Source organism: Lissotriton helveticus, chromosome 6, assembly GCF_964261635.1.
Source record: "Lissotriton helveticus chromosome 6, aLisHel1.1, whole genome shotgun sequence".
Lineage (NCBI taxonomy): Eukaryota > Metazoa > Chordata > Amphibia > Caudata > Salamandridae > Lissotriton > Lissotriton helveticus.
Window position 1 is genome coordinate 1,493,298,107 of NC_136067.1, and position 15,285 is coordinate 1,493,313,391.

The following is a 15,285-nucleotide window of genomic DNA, read 5'->3' on the forward strand; positions in this document are numbered from 1 at the left end:
TCTTCGGTATATTTAGTGATATACTTGGTCCCGATAGAGACTTTTTATTTTATTCCATCTTGCTGGCCAGGTGGGAAATATGTAGGAGATGGACCGAGTCATCATCCCACAAACTAGTAGAGTGGCTATCCTCAGTATACAAAACTATCAAAATGGATCTGGCCCGACTGAAGAATTCTAAGAAACGTGCCATTTGGAGGAGTCTGTTGAATTGGACTTAGGTTTTTTTTTTTTTGGTTTGTTTTTTCCTGTTGTCCCATGATTAAGCCTCAGGCGAACTCTCAGACTGTCAAGTTATTTGCTTCAGTCCAAAATTCTGGAGAGAGTACAACCACTCTCCCCTTAACAACGGGAGGGCAGCAACTGGAGTGAGGTCGGTTGGAGCCATTGGCAGGCTGTAGACTAAGGGCGAAATAGATCTTTATGCAGCCTACTTCTCAAATTTGAGTAGCTATGGCACCCTTCTGAGCTTTGGTCGGCTGAGGTTAGAGGCGAATGAGGTTAAAAAAAGACTTGTTCATCCTTGAAGAGAACCAGTGAAAACCAAAAGGTGTCTCCAAAACCTAAAGTGGTGAAGAAACATCATATGGATCCACCTTCAACTTCAAGAGGGGTGAGTTTTACCACTCGGTCTTGCTGCACCGGTTATGCCCTCGAGATCTGACTCTTAAGCGTCAGACTCCATCTACGCAGTTTTTACCTCAAACTGCTCATCTCGTCGGCTAGCTCGTCATAAATTCCCATGTTGACGTGAGCTGCCGTCGTTGTTCTACGTCGACGACTTCAACATCTTCATCTTTGAAACAGACTATGATTCTGTCGTTGGCATCTTCACCGTCAACGTTAGTATCTGTTAAGGTGAGGCCTATTTAATCTAAGGTGCCTTTGTCCTTGTCGACGGTGTCAAGTAAGCAGAAAAAGATTTCGTCGACGCATTCTTCGTCGGTGGCGACTTCGGCGGTGGCCTCGACGGAAACTGTGATAACTGCCGCCAAGGATTTAGTACCATTGAAATCCTCAAGTTCTCTACGTCAGCGGCAACACTTCTTAGAATACACTAATGCCAATCCAAACTTCTTCTCAACCTCCAGCTGCGTTATTTTCTTCAGATAAAGATTCTGAAGATGATGATGGATTCCGGGCTGCTCGCAGTCCCTCTGAACTTCTTATAAAGTGTCAGGACTCCGATAAGGATGAAGACCTAGAGGAAGAAGACGAAGATTCGGAAAGAACACATGACCGGAGAACCTGATTGGCAGGGACCCAGGACACATCAAGTCAAAAGTGCATCAAGTGTCAAGCAAACAGTGTGAGGGTTACTGCAATAGAAATCCACTCCCCTATTACTACTGCCCGGACAGTTGGGATGGGCACTTTGCTCATACAGTGCTGAAGGACTTTTTAGTCTGATTGTTTTGCAGTCCCACCTCCAGGGAGGTATTGCTTTGGTATCTATTCTAATGTTAGAAATCTGTGGCTAGAAGTCTCTATCAGATGAACAAGTTGCCTTCCTTCGGTAACACCTTATTTGGTAAAGACTATCCGCCTAGATTCCTTACTGACTCCCCAGTTCTCCCTGCTTCGCGAATTAATTTTTAGGGAGAGGGCTTTACCCCTGGCAGAGCCCTAGTTTTCCACACCAGTGGTCTGTGTTTTGTGGTTCTGCTCTCCGGCTGCAGAACATTGGGAAACAAAAGTGGCATTTGCACGCTAAGGTGGCTGTTATATAGGCACCGCACACGTCCCTTCTGGTGCAGACGACACCCTGCAAAGCCGAACGACAGCACCTACTGGCTCGCAGGAGTACTGCTTAGAAAGAAAATTTCCAGATCCAGTCTGACACCTGGGGGGAATTCTAACTTAAGGCATCTTCACCAGATAAGGTGTTGTTGAAGGTAACTTGTTCCTTTAGCAACTAAATGTTCAGAAATAAAAACGGAGATGTGCTTGGGTGGTGCCTATATAGGCCTGCGCATGTTGCTTTCAGTGTGGTCTGATATGAAGCCTATCTACCTCACTGTCCGGCCCACAGATGTACTGCTCCATTTTCCAGATTCAGTCTGATGGCTTCGGAATATTCAAAGGTAAGGAATCTGCAGCTAGATTGAGAGAAGATGCTGCTGACCGTTAGTAACTTCTCCATCCTGATCAAATAGGACAGTTTTCCGTTCACCCATGTTAATTTGTTTTCCTTTGAAAATTAGTTATTGTTTATCCTACAGAGTTAATTAGAAATCCTGTTCTACTCCTGCGGTGATGTGAATGTTTGATAGTTTTTTTCCATGGCATCATACATAATAAATATAGCTTTTTTGAAACCATATGGCTATTTTGTTCTGAGAAGAGACCTGCCTAATGGAAGTGCCCTGCATCAAGTGATAATGGTGGATGGTAGTAAGATTAAATGTTTCTTTTTTCTGTAGGCTCTACACTACATGTTGTTGGTATCTGAGGTAGAAGAAACGGAAATCTTCAAAATCTGCCTGGAATATTGGAATCACTTGGCTGCAGAGCTGTATCGAGAGAGCCCATTTTCAACATCTGCTTCACCGTTGCTATCTGGAAGTCAGCATTTTGATGTTCCTCCAAGAAGACAACTTTATTTGCCTGTTCTCTCCAAGGTATAGTGAATGTAACGCACCTGTGTATGAATGTATAAATATTCACACAAGAAAACCAAAGCTTACAGTGATGTTGTAGTCTGGGTTAGATTTGACTCCTACAGCAATTCAGCTTTTCTAGTTACTAGAGTTAACTATAGCTCACGCCCCCACAAAGCAGTGCTTATGACCGAACATATTACATCACTCATGAAATGGTCAGTAACATCACTGATATCTCAAATGACCTCACAGAGTTAACTCTGGTTACTAGAACGGCTGAATTTCTCTGGTTTTGAGTAGGTAAAATATGTCCCTAACTATAATCTCCATGTAACCTTTGTTCTTTTTTCCATTGAATTTCTATGTTTTTTTTTAACTAGCATTAACATTTACAGAGTGGTGGAGAAAGAGACCAGCTCTCAGGAATTCCGCTGTCGTACTTACAGGAGGTACCAGGAGAGCTTCTTGGTTCCCAAGGCCCCTTTGGAGCCAAGGGGACTACAGCCCCCAACTAGTAGTGCGTGGGAGGCACGTTCGCAGAGTAGTTGAGTAAGGGGGCGTGGCCTCTGACAAATTCTCAGCAATCCTGCTGGGTGGGACTTACTGGAAGTAACAGGAGGGGTAGTTGGCCCCCAAGGACGTCCTTGAGGGGGAGGGGGGGGACTACCCCTCCTATTACCTCCCATTACCTCCCGTAAGTCCCATACCAGCAGAACTGCTTAGATCTGATAGCAGGCCTTGCCCCCTTTCTCCACCACTCTGCAAATGTACGTCCTGACACACTACTAGTAAGGGGATACATTCCCCTTTGCTATTGAGGGTCCTTGGGGGCCAACTACCCCTCCTATTACCAACAGTAAGCTCCAACCAGCTGGATTGCCGAGATATGGTCAGAGGCCATGCCCCTTTGTCCACAACTCTGCAAACCCGCATCCTGGCACACTGCTGCTTGGGAAGGATGAAGTCCACTTTAGTCATGTAGCCCTTTGGAGGAAAGAGGACCTCGCCCACCAACCAGCAGTGTGCCTAGAGGCATGTTTGCAGAGTGGTGGAGAAAGGAGCGTTGTCTCTGACCACCTCTCAGGAATCCCACTGTGTGGCTTACTGGAGGTAACAGGTTGGCTAGTTGGTCCCTAAGGACCCACATTAGCGAAGGGGATTTCATCCCCCCATATATATATATATATATCTCTCTATCGGCGGTCGCCAGTAGATTGTTCTAGTAAGGACCTAATTTCCATAGGAAAAGCGTTATTTCTGTCTGTGTATATGTGTGTGTGTGTGTGTATATGTGTGTGTGTGTGTGTGTGTATATATGTGTGTATATATATGTGTGTATATGTATATATGTGTATGTATATATGTATATGTATATGTGTGTGTGTATGTATGTATGTGTGTGTGTTCGCGCTCCAAATCCTTTCTCACGTTTAGAAAGAAACGGCACTCTCGGGGCTTCAAACAGCGGCAAGATTGTATTTATTTCAGACGCGTTTCGGAGTAACCTCCTTAGTCAGTGTGATTTACACAAAACGCTGGCGGCCGCCATATTTAAAGTGCTCAATGCATACACATGGAAATCAACAAAGGACTATCGCGCAAAGAGCACGCCATCTTAAGAGTGTATCTCTGTTGTTACTAACATATAACACGTTTCAATTCATTACAAGCATCAAAAAACGATAAATATGCCTGACATTTAGAATAATTCATCCATTCACTTGAAACATGTCAATTTAACCACAATATAGTGGTGATCTTGCCATGGATCGGCAACGGCAACCTATGTAAATGTATTTATATAGCGCAAATCACCGACCCGGTATCGAAGTGCTTGCTTAGGGAACCCGTCCTGGTATTCCCCTGTGAGATACCCCGGCAGGGTATCCACAAGGTGAAAGCCAGGCATCCCGCTGCGAGGGGCCTATAGTTAAGGCTGCACAGTAAGCCCTCTTATTCCACAAATATCACTGTGTATCGGCTAGTGTGAGGATGGTACCAAAGCAAACAAAAAGGACCCGAAGGGACAAAATAATTTTTTACAGTTGTCCGTATCGGATTTCCTCTAAGATTAAGCAAGAACATTAGTTTCCCAAATGAACAGTCAGTTCCTCCCCACCATTCAACCCATTGGGTGATTTCATCTGCAAGTCTTTATTATATAACGTGACTCCAGTCTTCTCAGTCTTAACACTCTATCACCCCCCCCCCCCCCCCCCCCCCCCCAACGTGTGTGTGCGAAATGATGAAGAGAAATTAGGGTCAGTAAGAAGCATGCTATTAAAACGCCAACGAGATGGCTTATGACGTGGGGGAAGCAAATCAAGATCGGTTACAATGAGAGCATGGTCTGAGATAACTATGGGTTCAATAGAAGGACAGTACATTTTGAGATAGAGGTTGAGAGAGAAAAATATAGTCCAGTCTGGAGAACTGGAGAAAAGTGTGAGGAGGTGAAAAAAAGGAATAGTCTAGAGTATCAGGGTGAGAGATTCTCCAAGAGTCTATAAAGTGAGATTGCAGAATAGTGTCAAGAAATTGTTTGTGTTTTATGAGGAATGAAACAAACTGCGGACATACGATCAAGAAATGGATCAACAATTTGGTTACAATCTCCACCTAAAATAAATAATTAATCTTTATGTTGAATACACTTATTTGTAATTAGAGGCCAGAAAGAACAGTCAGGTTGAGTAGGACCATTAATATTAAAAACAGTTGAAGGTTTAGAATTAATTAGCAACTTAGTATCCATCTGTCATCATTTTCTTGTGATAAGACTTTACATTTCAATTTTTTATGACATAAAATGGCAACACCATCAGTAAGGTGAGTTTCTTGTAAAAGAGCTATATCAGGGGTTTAAGAAGCTAAATGGGAAAGAATCCTCTGTCGTTTAATGGGGTTAATAAAACCTTTTACATTCCAGGCGATAACTCTGAATTTATATAATTATTAAAGTTAATGGAGACTACAAATGCAAGAAAGTTTATACATAACATATAATCGAAAAATAAGAGAAGGAATAGAACAAAAACGAATATACCAAGGAACATCACAAATAGAGCCAGGATGACATGCAGAGAAGGAAAAGCAATCTGTACAGACGTAAGAGGTAATAGTGAATAAGCAGGCATGAAAGAAAAATGAATAGGGCCAGAGAATAATTGATGAGGAGGAAAAGAAAGGGAAGGGGGAGAGGAGGAAAATGCAAGAAAAGACAGTACATATCCAAAGGCCGACTGAAGAAAACATACCTCGGGAAACATACAAAGGGACAATGGAGCGGTGGCGACATTCAACAAGACGGCCCACCCGAAAGGCAGGAGTCCAGACCACCCCAGGCAAAGTATGAAGGTAGGTAATCGAATGAGTTGAAGGGAATTGGATCAACAAACCTACACAAGGGAACATAAAAAGCGATTAACAATAGGAAAATACATAAGAATCATTACGGAAAAACAACCAGATAGCTGTATAAGGGCAAGGCTAATGTAGAACTGCAATCACTGAGAAAATACATTAAATGAAGAAACAACAATAAAAAAAGATCATGTTAAAACCTATCAAACAACCGAGTAGACAACTAAATGAGAACCTGAATAGAGAACATCATTAGAGATGTAACAAGAACGAGTAACAAAGAAAAAAGTGTAAACCTCAATCAATCACAAAAAAAAAGTGACGAAGAGCAGAGAGACATGGTACATACACATGAGAACAGCTATTATGAAAAGGTAAGAAAACAGACAATACTATAACAGACGGGGGTAAACGTCAAACACTAGTGTAGAACGCTTACTAAATATGAGACTCATTAGGAGCAAACTGTATATAGAACAATAACAATAATGTTGCAAAGGGAAAAGCCAAAAAGTTAAACAATCCGCCACTAGGTGAAGTGGAAGTATCCATGCTGCCATTCGAGTGAATATGAATGAAATTCTGAAGTACAGCCGGGTCTAGAAACTTCCAAGTTCGATTTTGGTGAGTCACTTTAAAAGTACACGGAGGAAATAAACCATAACGAGCGCCTAAAGAGCGCAAGGGAGCTCGAAGGTACAAAAATTCCTTCCTTCTCGTCTCTGTTGCGTTGGAAACATCTTGAGAAAGGAACACTCTTTGACCTAACCAGGAAACTTGGCGTTTGGATCTGGCTGCAGAAAGAACCATTAGAAGATCTGTAAATTTCAGAAAAAGAATGACGCCTCGTGGCTTGGGTTAGGTGGAGGAGCGAGGACCAAGCCTATGAGCGCTCTGAATACTGAGAGAAGTTGTAGGTGGCATGTCCAGAAGTTTCGGAAGGAAAGAGGTAAAAAATGTCACAGGGTCATCGCCTTCCAGGGATTCCGGCAAGCCATAAATTCGTAAATTATTCCTCCTATTTCTGTTTTCCAAGTCCTCAGTGTGTTGTTGAAGAGATTGGACCGACTTTTCCAGAGAGGAGATGCGTTGAATAGTGGGCTGTAGCTCCGAAACCTGCTGTTCCACAGACGTCACTCTATTGTCCATAGATGCCCATTTCTCTTCAAGAAATTGCAATTTGTTGTTAGTTGCCTCAACCAACGGTCTTAAGGCACGAATCTCCTCTAGAATCGGTTCCATAGAGACAGGAGATGATGGTTTATCCGGAGATGGAGGATCTTCTTTCAAACGTTTCGTCGAAGCATTAGGAGGAGAAGTTTTGGTCGAAATGGGTTGTGTAGTTGAGGAACGATGAGGGTTGACACCAGCCATTTGAATTGTGGCAGCAGCGGAAGCTGGTACTGAGGAAGAAGATGAAGATGGAGAAGTTGGTTGTGCACTCTTGGAATGCACAAAAACGAATTTAGGCTTGCGCAATTTGCCCATAAGAAATAGATATCCTCGTTATAGAAGGAAGCAAGAAGATTTGTCACCAAAAGGGCCAATGGCACAGTTTGGCCAATTGTAGAAAGCGGAACTGAGAAGGAAATGAGTCCGTGATAGCCCACGTTTACTACTTGCTTTGTGCACTAAGTTAATGACCTCCGGAACTAAAACCAATAGCAGGGGAGTATGGCATTTAGAAATCTAGTAACATGTTATTTCCCCTGAGGAGGAAGGCGCTGATTGGTTGAGAATTTCACAGAGCACGAAGTATTCTTATTAGCCTGCTTACCATGAGAACTGCGTTGACCCGTTGGAATTATCACAGAACATGAGGTGCTCTCATTAGCCTGCGTACTATGAGGAGGACTGCGTTGACTGGTTGAGGTTATCACAGAGCGTGAGGTATTCTTATTAGCTTGTTATCATGAGAAGAAATGCCTTGACTGGGTGATTGAGAATAACACAGAGCGTAAAGTATTCTTAGCAACCTGTCGTACAGCGCAAAGAATGGAGGAGTCAGCTGAGGCGCTTAAAGTATGATGGACAGCCACCACACGAAGGAAAAACGCTCAACAGGCGAGGGAAAAGTAACAAGTTGTGACGTCCGCAATAGGCAATGGAAAGACCAAGTAGCAAAAATTATGCCTGAGTATTAGGTACGAGCCTCCTGAATTTGGTATCCGGATGACAACAAGGGTGCAGGCGCTTTAAAATGGAGGCATTCCTGAGGTAATAACACTAAACCCAAGGCACAGGCAAAGCATCCTGAAGAGCAGTAAACATAACACCATCATAAGTTAAGAGGGAGGAGGAGCCCAACAGGAGCAGAGGGGCCAGCATATGTGCAGCACACTCTTGAAAGCGCCAATTCCGTCATACTACTTTCGCGCTGCACTTCAAAATTGCGGCCAATATTGCTGGAAGAGACTCAATGTAAATAACATAGCGCAACAAGCTAGTTGCTCCGAAAAAGTCTCACCAAGAACACCAGACTTTCCGGCGCATAATACTGCTCGCAGGGTCCCAAAAAATCCGAGGTAAGCGGTAATAAAGCTCGGAAAGAGGTTCCGGTGCGGCGGAGCTACTCCTTTAGGCGGCCATCCTGGACGGCGCCTTAACCACGCCTCCTGTACAGTTTATTTTTGACAGGTAGGTTGTCAACAGTGTCAATGTGGTGCACACACCACTCATTGATGCCTGGGGTCAAAGAACAGGCCAGCAAACTGCTCCACCACCTGCTTGCAGTCTCTGTGCTGCAGGTCTGTTAATTTGGGAGAGAGTAAAACTCCCTCCACTGACCCATCTTGCACATTAGTGTAGAGGAGGTCGGGCACAGGCTCAGTTTCCTCCTTCACACCATCAGTGACCGGTAACATGGTCATGTCTGCCCTGTCATGGTGGGGTTTCAATCTATTCACATGCAGGACCCTGAGAGGGTTCGTGGGGGTGCCAAGGGCAACCTAATAGGTAACCTCACCCTTCTTTTCTAAGATGGGATAGGGCCCACTCCACTTGTCATGGAGGGCCCTGGGAGCCACAGGCTCCAACACCCACACCAATTGTCCTGGAGTATACTTAGGCATGAGCTCCTGTCTGACCTCCAGTCTCCTGTGTGCCTTGTACATGTACTCCACCATTCTGGATCTCAGGCCTAGCACGTAATCAAGCACATTGTCCTAAGCTTCTTTAAAGACTCTCTTAGCAGGCTCAACGGCCCCCTCACAGGGTGTCCAAACATCAGCTCAAAGGGGCCGAAACCAACCCCTTTCTGTGGCACCGCCCTGTAGGCAAACTGTAAGCATGGAAGGAGAACATCCCTTATCCAGTATTATGGGTGTCTTTCATAGATTCACATGCCTGAATCATTCCCTGTCGTCGAGACTGGAGTCTCCGGTACATAGAAAAGTGATGTCCTATAGACATATATAGAGAAAAGTAGGCCTAAAGGCCTCCCCTTAGTAGCCTATCTATGTCCTTTTGTAAAAAGGACCAAACTCTAGAAGAGAGCCAATCCGCTCACACCTCCCTCTAGAACCTTCCTGTCGGGAGCCTCAGTCTCTCAGATTTTCTACTGCACGTTGTGCTAAGGGAGTCTCCACCTGAGTTCTCCTCAGGTTTTCCTTACTAGAGCTTATTTCTCACAGATTTGGATTTCTTTTCCTCACATTTGATTATGGCTGATACTCAGAAGAAGAAGGGTCTCTTCAGAGCATTTTCTTCTTATGGCAAGAAGAGATTACATGTTGAAGACCAACACAAGACATGTTTGTATTGCTTATATCCGGACCATTCAGCAAAAGACTGCAAAATTTGTAGAACTTTCTACAAAAACGCAGAAAGACCGAGAAGGTAGTCTTTTACTTTGGCTGAACAGGCTCAAGACCGGAGAAAATCTGAAATCTTCGGAGGAGGATGAGTACTCTTCGGTCTCCTCACAACTGTCTTTGAAAAGGCCACGGGTGGCTTCCCCTAGTCCGACAGACGCTTCTCCAAAGAAGACTGCGAAAAAGTCTTCAGAGGCCAAGTCATCAGCGTCTGAGAAGGAGGTTCACACCTTCAAAAAGCCTGCGCCGTCGTCGACGACAGTCGACGCCCTCATCTGCGCAGAAGACTGTCTCACGTCTGTCTCGACGTCGACGACCATAGTATCGACGACGTCCGCATCGTCAGCGTTTTCCTCATCGACGACAACACCTTCATCGACGGCGCGCAAGCCTTTGTCGTCGATTCTCATCATCAAAAAATTGTCATCGTCGACGACGAGACCAGCACCGTCGACGTCTTTACCGTCGACTAAGTCAGTCAAAATCATACTCGTCGACGAGTGTGCCGGCGAAGACATAGTCGTCGACGAGTGTGCCGTCGACAAAAACATTGTCGTCGACGAAAGAATCGTCGACGAGAAAGATACCGTCGACTGTGCCATTGTCGGCGAGAGTATCGTCGACGAAGTCATCGTCTATGCCAACACCGACGACTATGGGCATACCGTCGTCAGCTACACCGTCGACGAAGACCTCGTTGGCGCCAATATGGAAGCAGTCACCGACGATTCCACCGTCGATGGGACAGACACAAGACCTACACTCCGTAGACGATAAATCGTCTAGAATCCTGTCGTCGACGAGTCCTTCAATGGAAATTACGCCGGAGTTAACGTCCCCCAAGTAGGGTACAAAGGCTGCCTCCGGCTCGTCTTTTACAAGATGAGGAGTCTGATGAAGAGGATAGCATGCAGGCTACCAGTCCGTCTCATCTAGTGGTCAAGTGCCAAAGTACGGATGAGGATGACAATGCTGCTGAAATTACCCAAGAGCATGATGTTCAGGCACAGGTTCAGACTCCGATTACGCCCATGGTATGTTTACCAGCGTCAATAGTGTCTGATTTGAGATTCTTAATACAGGACTATAAACAACGATTCCCTGAGTCATCGGCGCCAGCGGATAGGCAGGCTCCTCCAGCGACAAGGACAACTACGTCTCCACGGTCCAGACCACCACCATTAGTGCTTCATCAGGAAAGGGAGCAAGTACAAGATCCTCCATCATCTGAGGAGGAAGAAGAACCCCATGAAGAGGGGGAGATTCAAGATGACCTCTCCAATCATGATGACGGAGATGATTACATAATTTCCTCTCCAGCGTCCCCAGAGCCCGCAACATCAGGTTCTCCACCGGCGGACATTGGAGGGTTCCTCAATTTGATGGAGAGGGCAGCCAAAAGGTTCCACATAACCATGGAGTCTCAGGAAACGGATTGTTTCCTTTATGATTTTAAGGAGCCACTTGAGAAGACTACCAGATCAATTGCCATCATCGAATACATCTGGAAAGAGGATGTTCAGTTAATGCAGACACCAGCTTCAGTTTCAGCGCTGGTTCCAAGACTGGACAAAAAATACAAGGCCCCAGCATCGGCGCCAGCCTGTCTTACAGGACACCCCAAACCAAACTCTGTGGTTACACAAGCGGCGCAGAAAAATTCAAGAAATCCCTCCTCACCGTTAACAGCCCTGCCAGATAAGGAAGGCAGGAAACTGGACAATATTGGAAAACGATTCTCAACCACATCGGCAATGACCAATAAAAGCGGCAAATTCAATTGCGCTGCTAGGAAGATATAGACAATTATGGGCAGACATTGCTCCGTACTTCTCTGAACTGCCGGAGGACACAAAGGAAGAGGTTCAAGCTCTGCTTCTAGAAGGTCAGTCTTCGGCCTCTGAATTAATAGTGTGCTCTGGATGTTTCAATGACTAGTTTCAGACAACTAGCGGGAGCAGCTGTATTGCGAAGGCAGGGATGGCTCAAGTTGACCTCATTCAGACAAGAGGTACAGTCTAAAGTCCTGGACCTGCCATACGATGGACAACAACTGTTTGGCGCAAAGATTGATAAAGCGCTGCAAACAATAAAGGACACAGATACAGCGAGAGCACTCGGCACGCTACAATTTAAAAAACAGTCCTTTCGAGGGAACCGGTGCAGAGGACAATCCTCTTACAGAGGCAATTATCAAAATAGATCCTCATATTCGTATGGACAAGGCAAGTCACAATACCAGCCGCGCCAACAACCGGGCAGGCAGTCCTCTTTTGGAAGGTCCAACTTTCGGGGAAAGACCCAGCGAAAACCCGCTGGCGGACTCCAATGACCTATTACTACAGCCAGTCCATCCCTCATCTCCTTCTTTGAAACTTGGAGGAAAGCTGACCCATTTCCTCAACAACTGGAGGAGAATAACAACGGACCGGTGGGTTCTCCAGTTAATTCAATTTGGACATTCTCTGGAATTCGAAATTATCCCTCCAACAACCCCTCCTCGCCCTATGCCTCACAAACACCTACGATTGCTCCTTGAAGAAATCTCAATCATGCTTCGAAAAGGGGCAATAGAGCGAGTACCATCAGCCCAAAAGGGGAGAGGATTTTACTCCCGCTTCTTCCTCATTCAAAAGGAGAAGAAATGGAGGCCCATTCTAGACCTCCGGGCGCTCAACGCATTCTTAAAGAAGCAATCGTTCCGCATGGTCATGATTCAAGAGATCTTGGGCTTACTGGAGGAGGGAGATTTCATGACGTCTTTGGACCTGCAGGACACATACTTTCAAGTCCCAATCCACAAGAATCACAGGAAATTCCTAAGATTTGCAGTGGCAGGCCAACACTATCAGTTCTCTGTCCTCCCTTTTGGCCTCAAGTCTGCGCCCCGGTTCTTCGCCAAGTGTCTCTCCCCGGTGGCAGCATTCCCCAGACAGCATGGCCATCAAGTCTTCCCGTATTTGGACGACTGGCTGGTGAAGGCACCATCCTTGTCAGGCGCGACTAAATCCTCCAACGCCTTTCTCAATCTCTTCAAGCACTTGGGTCTTACACTCTGTAGGAGAGTGGGGTCTGTAATCCTATGGTCACCCCAGATTTTTGCTTTTTGATTCACTGGTTTACGACTTTCCCTAACTGTGGGCCTGCTAATCAGACCCACAGCCTAGCTGTTCTCTCTCTAAATTGACAACCATGTAATTTAGGTGAATTTACCAATTGGTACTGGGCCACCTTATCAGTCCCTGTACAGTGTACCTTAGGTATCCAGGGCATAGGTGTACCCAGGGCCTACCAGGGGCTGAAGCATGTATTATGCCACCCCTGGCTGGCCGTCTAAAACTGACACAACTGGCTGCGCGACAGCTGGGGCAAGGTGGTGTAATCACCCTTTGCTATAGATATAGTATACCTATATCTAACCCTAAAATGGACACATATATTCCTATCAGTCACTCCTATGGCAGGCCTTATCAATCCTGAAGGCAGAGTGCTTGGAATTATGTGAGATGGTGCTCTGGCATGAGCTGAGCCCATCTGCAGCTTGCGGAACCAAGTCCTAATAGCTGTTCCATGATAACGCTATACCATATACCCTTAAGTGCATTATCAACCTCGCGGTTAAATGCTAACTCTGGTATAACATTATCAAAACATGTCGAGTAAGGTGTCATACGAATTGGAATACTAACCCCTCGCCAGTTCTGGCGACGGGGATACCATTCCACCCTTCTAGAGGGACGCGACATGTATAACTATGAACCCCGGTTAAAGTTAACTCGAGCCTCAGCATCACAAAATGGATGCTGCCACCACAGACACAAGTCTGACCTCCTGCTGCTGGGAGTCCTTCCAGCGAGGGAGGCTTGGACAAAGGGTTTCCTGCCTTGGGAGGTGCTAGCACCACCCCAGACAGGATTTTGTGTATTGGGTAGGACCGGCCTGAAAGGAATGAGACATGCCTGGGGCACACAAGGTGCCCTGTGCATACACCGGCTCAAACCAGTTGTTGGGGCACCCCTGCCCCAGTTCTGGCGCGAAGCCGGACAAAGGATAGGGGGTGTAACCACCCCCCTTCCTGGTCCCACCCAGGGGAGGGACCTAGTCAGTAGTGCAGCCCCCTTTAGCAGGATAAAGGTAGGAGCTGGTCCCATTCCAAGTTAGATTAATCCTGAACTACTCTACAAGAAGAAACTCTGGACTTCGACGTTCTGCTCCACAGAAGACTGAAGAATCTCCCTTGTGGGCAAGGAGTGTCCACCTTGCAACTGCAGGCACCATCAAGCGTCCAGCGGCTTCCCTTTGTCTTCCTTCCAGGATCCAGACGAGACCCGTATTCCCAGACATCTCCGACCTCAACTCGCATCTGCAGCACAGCTGAGATCCGTGGGTGCGACGAGACACGTGGGACCGGCCATCTTGGAAGAAACTGCACTTCGCTTCCAGCACGACTCCCGAGGTAAACTCGACCAAGTGCTTTGGGGATTGAGAAGCCCCAGCCCCGAGCAGCCCCTGCACCGAAGATCAGCCCTCCAGCATCCACGAGATCTGCGTGGGGCCCTTCTGCTTGTTTGCTGCTTGACGTGTTGTCTGGTCACTTGCCGGCTGGCTAGTGGCCTCCTAGACGACGAACTTTGAAATCTTTGCTGCTGGTCTGGTTGCTCCAGACTGGCCCTTGCTCCCTTCCAAAAGAGGGGCACCCCGGACTCTCCTAGTCCGCACCAGACGCCTTTTCCACTCACCGCGTGGGTTGCCTTTACCAAGGCCTGTTGACTCCGAATCCGGAACCAACACCGCCGACAGCGAGAGCCTGCGTGGGACAGCTCGTGCCTCCATCCTGGTCGTCCAAGACACCTCCTGGTCCACGTGGCTGCAGAGTCAAGCGTCCACTCTTCACTTGATCGCGACGACGACATCTGGTTCCTTCCTGGTTCCACTCCAGTCACTCGCTAGTGACTGTGAACATTGTCCCCTCTGCTTTCAGGTCTTCAGCATCTCTGATCCATCCTGAAGTGTGGGATGTGTGTGGCTCAGGGGTTCAGGGGTTAGAGGCGGCAGACCTGGAATCTGAGATCGGTCCTGGACCAGGGTTCAATTCCTCGCCCCGGCGGGTCTTGGGCTAAAAAATTCCACGGACTCGATAATTCTCGCCCCGGTGCCTCCTCGACTCACGGGTTCACACTCTGCGACTCTGGGCAACAGCTTGCTTAATCTCCACAACGGCCCCTCGCGGCGTGATGCCTGACTTTCACCTTGTGGATACCCTGCTATCTCACAAGGGAATATCAGGAAGGGTTCCCTAAGCAAGCGCCGGGAAACCCACTGCGGGTAGCTGTGCGCTATATAAGCTCAACTACATTTACATCCTTGGATCACACCGGACATCTTCCTCCTGGTCGCCTGCAGCATCTTTTCTTTCAGGCTCCATTGACTTCAACGCAGAAACCCGACACGACTTCGCACCTATGCACCCGCAGCCCGTGGGTGAGGTAACGAGAGCATTTCGGTGC

At 46.7% G+C, this 15,285-nt stretch overlaps 1 protein-coding gene across 2 annotated transcripts in view; it reads left to right on the top strand.

Annotated features, from left to right (window-relative positions):
* Positions 1-15,285, top strand: part of XPO1 (exportin 1) — a 960,241-nt gene that overhangs the window by 476,301 nt on the left and 468,655 nt on the right. For both annotated transcript variants that reach the window (XR_013596235.1, XM_078649290.1), the window contains exon 12: positions 2,424-2,621. Coding sequence is in view for 1 of the 2 variants with exons in the window: in XM_078649290.1 (XP_078505416.1) it covers positions 2,424-2,621 (198 nt within the window). In the remaining variant the exon portion in view is untranslated. The remainder of the gene's footprint in view (positions 1-2,423; positions 2,622-15,285) is intronic.